The sequence below is a fragment of the Arachis hypogaea genome, chromosome 12 (assembly GCF_003086295.3).
Source record: "Arachis hypogaea cultivar Tifrunner chromosome 12, arahy.Tifrunner.gnm2.J5K5, whole genome shotgun sequence".
NCBI classification, from domain to species: domain Eukaryota; kingdom Viridiplantae; phylum Streptophyta; class Magnoliopsida; order Fabales; family Fabaceae; genus Arachis; species Arachis hypogaea.
This window is the reverse complement of record NC_092047.1, coordinates 100,275,155-100,285,739: the sequence shown is the minus strand read 5'-3', so window position 1 is coordinate 100,285,739 and position 10,585 is coordinate 100,275,155. Positions and strand designations below refer to the sequence as shown.

Genomic DNA, 10,585 nt, shown 5'->3' with positions numbered 1-10,585 from the left:
AACTATTTCAAAGGTGGTTATTGGATCACCACTATAAATACACTGACACCCCTCAGGTATCATTAAGTTCCAATACTCTAAAAACTTGCTTAGACCCTTACTGACTTAGGCATCGGAGTGTCTTTGCAGGTACCACCCCCTATTCCCTCACACATGCAAGTCGGAAGGAGGCTCCCACATGCAAACTAGCTCGGAGACTTCCCTTCTTAGACGATTGGACCAACCCAACAAGTCCAGCCCATTAACCTCTGGTTACCTATCATAACATTGGCGCCGTTGCCGGGAAACCGAGAGATCACCCTTCGATGGCGGACAATTCACCTGAAGATGGCCACGCCACGATTGATTCAGAACAAGAAAATCTGAACACCGGAAATAATGACGCGGTATGACCTTCCATCAAGGAGAGGACGACCAACATAGAGAAGGTACCTCTGGGTTAAAAAATCCAAAGGTAAACTCTTTAGAGGGACACGAATCAGGAAAAGAAGGACCACCCGACGCAGCCGAGCTAATGGAATTGGTCCACGGCTACCAAGGGCGGTTGGAGCAGCTGGAATAGGAATTAGAACGACAACGAGAGGCAAAGAAGAATTTGAGGGAGGAGATAGAGCGACGAAAGGAGTTAGAAGAAAAACTCCTGAAATTAGAATCTTCCCTTAAAAGTCAGAACTCTCGCAATTACCGAGAAGATTCGCCCTTGGGAGGAGAGGACCCGTTCAGTGAAGATATAATGAGAGAAAAAATTCCAAGGAACTTCAAAAGTCCTAACATGGACCTCTATGATGGGACCACGGATCCAAAACATCATCTGAGCAATTTTAAAAGTCGGATGTATTTGGCCGACGCTTCTGACGCCACTCGCTGCAAAGCTTTCCCGACTACTTTGACAAAAGCGGCGATGAAGTGGTTCGACGGTCTTCCCCCAAGGTCGGTAACTAGCTTCGACGACCTTTCGCACAAATTCCTGATGCGGTTCTCCATTCAGAAGGACAAAGTAAAGCACACACCGAGCCTCCTGGGAGTAAAGCAGGAGGCAGGAGAACCTTTAAGAGACTACATGGAAAGGTTCAATAAAGCGTGCCTGGAGATCCAGGACCTGCCCACAGAAACAGTAATAATGGGCCTAGTAAATGGACTCAGGGAAGGCTCTTTCTCCCAGTCCATATCAAAAAGGCACCCGACCTCCTTGAGCGATGTACAGGAAAGAGCCGAGAAGTACATCAACATGGAGAAAAATGCTAGATTGCGAGAGCCAAACTGGCGACCAGGACACTCACACTCTCTGGAAGAGAAAGAAAGAGAACCCAAAAAGAAGGAGGAGATCGGCCTCGAAAGGCCAAGGAGATATCACTCTTATACTCCTCTAAAAGTTTCCCTAGTTGATGTATACAGGGAAATCTGCCATACCGAAAGACTACCACCCCCTAGGCCCATCAAAAATAAAAAGGGGGGGGGGAGCCGCGACGATTATTGTGAGTACCATAAGATGTATGGTCACTCGAGGAACGATTGCGACGACCTTAAAAACGTGATAGAAAAGTTGGCCAGGGAGGATCGACTTGACAGATATCTCATGGAAAGGTCGGACAATCAAGGCAAAAGAAAGCGGGATGACGGGGACCGAAGAGACCCACCATCACAAACCCCAGAAAGACATATACATATGATCTCAGGGGGATTTGCAGGAGGGGGACTCACCAAGTCATCTCGCAAAAGACACCTAAAGCGAGTCTACTCGCTCCCGACCTCCCAACTATTTCATTCACCAAAGAAGATGGGCAAGGGGTAATCCCTGGACACGACGATCCAGTAGTGATAACCATGATCCTGGCCAATGGCCATCTCCACAGAAGTCTAGTAGACCAGGGGAGTTCAGCCGACCTCCTCTTCAAGCCAGCATTCGACAAGCTAGGATTGGATGAAAAAGAATTAAAAGCTTACCCTGATACCCTATATGGGTTAGGCGACACGCCAATAAAACCACTAGGGTTCATACCCCTCCACACGACTTTTGGAAAAGGAGAAAAATCCAAAACTCTGAGCATAGACTTTATAGTCATTGACGTCGGGTCAGCATATAATGCCTTGATCGGCAGGACTATCCTAAATCGGCTCAGAGCAGTGGTGTCCACCAGGGGCGAAGCTAGAAGAAATATTAGAGGGGGGCAACAAATATTTACACAATAAAATAAGACTAAAATAAAATTTTAAGGGGGCTAAATTGAAATTTACATATAATTTACATGTAAAAAATTAAAATTAGGGGGGCCATTGCCCCCCTTTCCTTGTACCTAGCTCCGCCCCTGGTGTCCACTCCCCACCTTTGCATGAAATTCCCAACACTTGCGGGGATAGCAACGGTGTGGGGAGACCAGAAATTGGCAAAAAAATGCTACAATGAAAGCATGAACCTAAAAGGAAGGGGCAAGGAGGTCCACACCATAGAGCTCGGCAGGGCAAGAGCCAAAGAAGAGCTACGGCCGCAGCCAGGGGAAAAATCGAAGAAGTTCAAGTCAGAGAGGATAAAGAAAAAATACCAACATAGGAGCCATCCTAGAGTAAAACCTAAAGCATAGGCTGACAAAAGTCTTACGAGATAATTCTGACCTCTTTGCCTGGAAAGCCTCCGACATGCCAGGATAGACCCTGAGCTCATGTTCCACAGGCTTTTGGTATTTTCCGGGTCGCGACCTGTGCAGCAACGCAGACATAAGCTCGGACCAGAACGGGCTCAAGTGGTGGAGGAGCAAGTACAAGTCCTCTTAGAAGCTGGCTTCATCAGAGAGGTCAAGTATCCAGCATGGCTAGCAAATGTGGTACTAGTCAAAAACAAAACGGCAAGTGGAGGATGTGCGTCGATTATACCGACCTAAATAAGGCGTGTCCCAAAGACCCATATCCGCTTCCAAGCATTGATACTCTAGTGGACTCCAGCTCAGGGTATCAATACTTGTCGTTCATGGATGCTTACTCGGGATACAATCAAATCCCGATGTACAAGTCAGATCAAGAAAAAACATTATTCATCACGCCTAGAGTGAACTACTGCTATGTGGTCATGCCATTCGGATTAAAAAATGCTGGGGCCACCTACCAAAGGCTGATGAATAAGGTGTTTGCTCCCCACCTTAGGAACTTAATGGGAGTTTACGTGGACGACATGCTGGTAAAAATCAATGAGGAGACTGACCTCTTGACAGACCTCTCACAAGCCTTCAACACTATAAGGTTACATGGGATGAGGCTAAATCCTGCAAAATGCACCTTCGCGGTGGATGCTGGAAAATTTCTGGGATTTATGCTAACACAAAATGGGTTCGAAGTGAATCCCGACAAATGCAAAGCCATCCTAGAAACGAAAAGCCCGACTTGCCTAAGAAAGGTTCAACAATTGAATGACCGACTTGCCGCCAGGTTCTTAGCAGGATCCGCGTTAAGATCCCTTCCACTTTTCTCTCTACTAAGGAAAGGATGCCGGTTCGAATGGACTCCAGAGTGCGAAGAAGCATTCCAGGAGTTCAAAAGGTTTTTGAGCCAACCTCCAATTCTGACCCGACCTGTAGTTGGGGAAGAGCTCGTCCTGTACTTGTCCGTAGCGGACAAAGCTGTAGCGTCAGCTCTAATACAGGAAGATGAGGTCAGGCAGCATCCTGTGTACTTCACCAGCAAAGTTCTACAAGTCCCTGAACTAAGGTACCAAAAACTGAAAAAGTTCGCCTACTCCTTAGTAATAGCCTCACGAAGGCTACGGCCTTACTTCCAAGCTCACACAATAAAAGTTCGAACGAACCAACCCAAGAAGCAAATCCTTCAAAAGACGGATATCGCAGGCAGAATGATTCAATGGGCAATAGAGCTCTCCGATTTCGACCTTAAGTATGAAGCTCAAACAGCAATTAAAACCCAATGCCTCACTGACTTCATAGCGGAATATGCAGGAGATTAAGAAGAAGAGTCCACTACATGGGAACTATACGTGGATGGATCCTCAAATAAGACGGGAAGCGGTGCAGGCATAATACTGGTCAATGAAGGGGGAACACAAATAGAGGTTTCTCTCAAATTTGAATTCCTAGCTTCCAATAACCAGGCAGAATACGAAGCATTGATCGCAGGATTAAAGCTGGCAGAAGAAGTCGGTGCAACGAAGGTAATGATATTCAGCGACTCTCAAGTGGTGACCTCCCAAATAAACGGAGAGTATCAGGCCAAAGACCCTAACATGATGAGGTATTTGGAAAAGACCTTGGAATATCTTAGGCATTTTAAAGAAACCGAGATCAAGCACATAACTCGGGACCTCAACAGCAGAGCAGACGCCCTCTCCAAGCTTGCAAGTACCAAACCAGGGAGAATAATAGAAGCCTGATCTAAGAAACTCTCCAAGAACCCTCTGTAGCAAAAGCAGAGGTCAAGCAAGACATCCTTGAAGTCTCCGGATTAGACCTCGGATGGATGAATCCTTTACTCGAATACTTAAAATTCGACATCCTCCCAAAAGAGGAAAAAGAGGCCAAGAAGATTCGGAGGAAAGCACAAAACTACACGCTGGTGAAAAATATCCTCTACAAAAGAGGAATATCAATACCATTGCTAAAGTGTGTTTCGATCTCAAGGACAACCAAAGTGTTAGAGGAGGTTCACAATGGAATCTGCGGAAATCATCTTGGAGCCAGGTCGTTAGCCAGGAAAGTAATTCGAGCAGGATTCTACTGGCCGACCTTACAAAAGGATGCCACGGAATTTGTGAAGAGATGCCAGGCATGCCAAATGCATGCGAACTTCCACGTAGCTCCTCCTGAAGAACTCATTAGTATAACTTCTCCATGGCCTTTCACAAAATGGGGATTGGACTTGTTGGGACCCTTCCCCCAAGCGCCGGGACAAGTAAAATACCTAATAGTGGGAGCGGATTACTTCACAAAGTGGATAGAAGTAGAGCCATTGGCCACCATCACCACTGATAATGGCACTCAGTTCACCGACTCAACCTTCAGAAACCTAGTAGCCAGTATGAAGATCAAACATCAGTTTACATCGGTAGAACATCCACAAGCAAATGGACAAGCCGAGGCAGCTAACAAAGTCATACTGGCAGGATTGAAGAAAAGATTACAAGATGCAAAGGGAGCCTGGGCCGAGGATCTCCCACAAGTACTTTGGACTTATCGGACTACACCCCAGTCTACCATAGGGGAAACACCCTTCCGACTTGCTTATGGCATAGAAGCCATGATACCAATTGAAATAAGTGAGCAAAGTCCAAGGGTGAGCTTCTACGATGAGGTTGGAAATATACAGGGGCACAAAGAAGAACTTGAGCTACTCCCTAAAATCAGAGAACAAGCCCAGATAAGAAAAGCAGTATTGAAACAAAGGATGGCAAACAGATATAACAAAAAAGTCATTCGAAGAAGTTTCACCCCCTACGACTTAGTTTTGATTAGAAATGACATTGGAGTCAACAAATCGGGGGATGGAAAACTTGCTGCCAATTGGAAAGGACCATACAAAATTAGTGAGGTCTTAAAAAAAGGATACTATAAGGTGACCGACTTAAGCGGCACCGAGCTACCTAGGTCGTGGCACGCTTGTAATATGAAAATGTACTATAGTTAAAAGCGAACTCCACTCCCTGGTGTACTCTTTTCCCAACTTCATGGTTTTTTTCCAAAGAAAAGGGTTTTTCTGAAGCAGAATTTTTAACGAGGCATCAAAGTGGGGGCTAAGGGGCAACAAACCCTTAGTAGCCAAATAAGTACCCTTACGAATAAACAAAGATCTTTTTCAAAATATCCCTTTATAAAATTCTTTTTCACGCTATTGTTCTACGAAACGCACCAATTTAAGCTCGACAAAACGTGAAAATTCTATGAACCGACCTAGATGGTCGTCAGGATAAAACGACAAGGTACAAGTCGGTGTAAAGAGGTTATATAAGTAGGTCATAAAAGAACTCGGAGATTAATCGACCCTCAAGTCGGAAGTCCCGAGAAGAAAAGAAATGCATCACAAAAATATCCTTAGACGAAGGACGACCAGCCAAGGAAAAAGGATTTCAAGAGAAAGATCAAAAAGTTTTTTCGAAACTTAAACAGAAAAGGCATGCGCACAACACACAAGAAAGATATCCTAAACCCTTATCCAAAAAATGGTTTTTTTAAATATTTTGTTTATAGCCATAAAAGGCCGAAGAATTGTAAGCAAAGTACCACCACAACAACATAAAAGAAAATTGTTTAAAAAACGGGGGACCCATAGGCCGGGCCCCCATATAGCCATAATAATTTTAGTTAGATGAAGGAAGGTTATCACCACCAGAGCCAGGGAGAGTAGTCGGATCGCCACCAGAGCCAGGGAGAGCAGTCGGAGCACCATCAGGACCAGGAAGAGAAGTCGGAGCAGCACCAACGGAAGAAGGAGCAAGCTGATCGGGACCCTTCTCAGGAGCCTTTGAAGAACTCGGGGCCTCTTCTGGTCGGGGAGGGGGTCCATTATCCTCTGCCCCCCGAGTCTTCAGCTCGGATTCGGAAATAGGTCGGGGAGGAGAAACGATAGCCCCATCGACCACAATCTTATCCGGATCCAGAGGAGAAAGATCTAGGTCTGGAGTAATAACCCCGACCTGTTCCTTGAAGATCCTCCAGGCCTCCTCGGCTCCCTCAGCAATGGAGTCCTCCAGGTCCAAATAGGCCTCCCGACACCTCGCTATCTCCTTCTTCAGGTCCACGTGATCCTCAAACAAACTCATATAACTCTACTCCGCCTTCTCCTTCAGGCCCTCTGCCATGACACACTGGCCCATTAACTTCTTCTCCCTCTCCCGGAGACGATCTCTCTCCTCCTTCAACTCGGCGACCTCCACCTTCAACTGCTTTTCCTCTTCTTGGTATAAGAAAATTCTCCCCTTTAACTCCTCAACCTTCAGGGATAAACCCAAAGAGCTGAGGGGAGTCTTCTCAAAAATATCTAAAAGTTTTGTACACACCCCACCGCCCTAACACTCCCCTGAACCAGAAAATTGAGGTGGTTTCGGACGGAAGCATCATCCATACTTATACGAGTATGAGGATATATATGATTCCAAACGAACTGAGGCGCATTAGACTTGGCCTCACCCTCAAAAGAAGAGCCAGACTCTAAAGTCTTGCGCTTCTTCTTTTCTGGCTCAGGGGAAGATCGGGGCAGAGGGGGTAGAAGAGAAGAGGCTGAAGAGGATACAACGATAGGTTGGGAGGAGGTCCCCAAGTTACAAGGAGAAGGAGGGGGAGGAAGAGAAGGAGAAGGGCCAGCAGCCCTGACAGCACCAACCCTCGCATGAGACCTCGTTTTGGCCTCTTGAACCCTCTGATAAGACTCTCTAGAATTCTTCTTTGCCATCTCTGTAAAAAAAAGCATTGGGAAATAAAGGAATTAGCATACAAGTCGGAACAAACAGATCGGAAGTTAATCAAATCGGAAAATAGCAGTAAAACGAGCAAAACATATAAAACTACCTATCTGGGCCTGCACAAAGGTCGGAGACCCCTGGAGGAATTTTTTCGTATCAAGATAGGGGCTCTTCCCCACACTTCTCGAAAAAACCCCATAACGGCCGCCTCCACCTCATCCAGGGCGTCCAAACTATATTTTTCTACTGGAGAAGCCTCCAACTAATATAGGGGAAAGCGAGGAGATAAATTTTGATCCAGAAAAAAGGGGTGGTGACCCTCTACAGCTCGAACTTTAAAAAAGAACTTTTTGAAGTCATGAAAGGATTCATCAAAGAGAGTAAAAACTCTCCGGCCTTGTATAGCCCGGAAAGACACCCACTGCTGCTTGTTATTTTGCCCACTGAAGGGCTTAGTCATATGAAAGAGAAAAAAGAAAATCTTCAAAGAGGTCAGAAAATCTAGTGTATGGATGATAAATTGATAAATTTTCAGAAAACCCCAAGAGTTAGGGTGAAGTTGGGTAGGAGCAACACGACAATGAGATAAAACGACTATCTCGAAGTCGGAAAAAGGAAGAAAAATACCCAAACGGGTAAACAGGCTCTCATACATAAAAAAGAAATGAGGGTTCGTGTTAAAAGCCCTCCCAAAATAAACCCGGTCTTCCGGACCCGGGACAACCAGTTCATATTTCGGCTCATCCTCATCTGAAGCACAAATCCTATGATGCGTGCGAAGATCGGTGATATAGTCAGTATCCACAAAAGGTTCTTCCCCAAGAACCGTAACATCCACCCATTGAGCAAGGGACTCTACAGAAGACATCTTTTCCTAAGTAAAAAGGAGAGTGAAACCTACAAAGGAAAAAGAAAAAAGGATCAAAAATAGGGTCTCTAGGGGACCTGGGGTCAGATCCTCAACAAAATAGAGTCACTAAGCCTACAGTCAAACGCTCCTCTCAAAGAAAAAACATGCAAACAAAAGCATTTGTAAAAAGAGAGAAGAGAGAAGAACTAACCTTTACTTGAAAAAGAGTAGAAGCAGTGGCTCTGAGAAAGGAGGAGTCCCTTCGAACAGAAGTTTCTCTCGAATAGAAAGTGCAAATGTGAAAGTTTTCAGAAACGAAACAAAGAAAGAAAGGGAAAGTATTTATAAACACATTAGGGGCATAATGGTAAAAACGAAGGCAGTCATTAATGGGCGCACCGTTACCAAGGTAACTGATCCCCGTGTGTAAATACGCAAATTCCTAACAGATGCGACGTTTGATTAGATGCGACTGTTGAGAAATTTTAAATCACGTCAGTTCTGAAAAATCACGTCGGTCCTTCATCAGGTCGGCTACAAGCCCGAGTTAAAATACTCGAACCCAACTCTTAGAAGAGATTGTACTCGAGTAGGGGCATTGTTCATACCCTGCCCCAACACCAAGGTCCAGGCCCAAATAAGAGGCCCGATCTAATGGATTGACCCCACTCTGCACCGACCTTCCCTCGGGAAGTCGATTCTCGACAGCGACTTGGTCCAAAGAAGTCGGGGACGAAGATTAGTTGGCAGATAACACTCATTTAAATAAGTAACTGCCCCTAAAATCTCTCAACCCACTTCCAGCAGCCATATCTCAACTTCCCTAAGATAAAGGGACGGTTATTCCCCTTGAAAGGTGGAACTACTTCAACGATGGTTATTGGTTCACAACTATAAATACACTAACACCCCTCAGGTATAGGGGTGGCAACACAACCCGAACCCGCGGGTACCCACCCCGCCCCTACTCGCTCGGGGCGGGTAATTACCCGCCCCCACACCGGGGCAGGTTTTAACGGGGTGGGTTCTTGGGCGGGGCGGGGCCGGGCCGGGTTTAGGTTAAACCCGCCCCGGTATATATAATATATATGTAAATATATATATTTTTAATATATAATATATGTAACATATATAAAATAATTAGTAAAATAATTAATAATATTATATCACATATAAATTTTTATTTTAATTTATATTATATATGTAAATGGTGGTTATATAATTTTTAAAATTTAATTTTATTTGTTAGATTTAATAATTATAGGGGCGGGTTAGGATTTAACATTTTACAACCCGCGGGTAGGGCGGGGCGGGTTTGATGCGGGTTTTTTGTAGGGCGGGGCAGGGTCGGGTAGAGCAAAAACCCGCCCCTACCCGCCCCGTTGCCACCCCTACTCAGGTATCATTAAGTTCCAATACTCTAACAACTTGCTTAGACCCTTGCTGACTTAAGCATCGGAGTGTCTTTGCAGGTACCACCCCCCATTCCCTCACACACGCAAATCGGAAGGAGGCTCCCACACGCAAACTAGCTCGGAGACTTTCCTTCTTAGACGATTGGGCCAACCCAACAAGTCCAGCCCATTAACCTCTAGTTACCCATCGTAACAATAATCATAAGAGTAATTTAGTTGAGATATGTGTCTCATTTTCTGTGATCGTGAGCCAATATATAAAATTTTAAAGAATTTGAAAAAAGAAATTATTCTTCATTATAAACATGTTTATTGTAATTTTTTTAAGTTTTAAAAGTTGTTTTACCAAACACAAGTACTGCAGCTTTTAAAAAGATGTCTTTAAAAGCTACTTTCAAAAAGTAAAAGAGGCTTAAGGTTTGTTTGGGTGAGCTTCTAAGAAAAGATCTTTTTCGAGTTATCTTTTTTTAAAAGATCTTATGGAAGAGTAAAAATAATTTTATGTTTGGATATCTTATGCAAAAAGATCTTTTTATCTATCAATTATGTTTGGGTATAACAATATAAAATTACTTTTTGTTTATTTATTACATGAAAAATATATTTTTTTAAGGAAAAAAATCTTTAAAAAAAATGTAAATTACAACTTCTCAAAAAAGATGTTTTTTTTATTTTTCTAATGCTTTTACTTTTACTACTAGAAATTCACCAAACACGCTAAAAAAATAAAAAAGATATTTTTTATCAAAATAATGGCGTCCAAACAAACACTTAGGGCCTGTTTGGGAAACTCTAGAAGTAACTTTTTTTAACTTTTGACTTATGAAAAATAGTAGTATTAATGTCTGGTGCAATTTTCAAAACCAAATTGCAACTTTTTAGGAAGCTATTTAGGAGCTTATAGAGAAGTTAAAAAAAAAATGACTT

The 10,585-nt window shown here is 43.9% G+C and overlaps 1 protein-coding gene across 1 annotated transcript; it reads left to right on the top strand.

Annotated features, from left to right (window-relative positions):
• The first annotated feature begins 305 nt into the window (after window positions 1-305).
• On the top strand, window positions 306-1,792 carry LOC112730349 (uncharacterized). Its single transcript, XM_025780440.1, has 2 exons — window positions 306-386; window positions 563-1,792. Exons 1-2 carry the CDS (start codon window positions 306-308, stop codon window positions 1,790-1,792), a joined length of 1,311 nt encoding a protein of 436 aa, XP_025636225.1.
• The last annotated feature ends 8,793 nt before the right edge of the window (window positions 1,793-10,585 follow it).

Coding starts and splice junctions, on each gene's coding strand:
- LOC112730349 (XM_025780440.1), top strand. CDS start 306: ATGGCGGACAATTCACCTGAAGATGGCCACGCCACGATTGATTCAGAA. Junction 387..562: donor ACACCGGAAATAATGACGCG/GTATGACCTTCC, acceptor CAGCTGGAATAG/GAATTAGAACGACAACGAGA.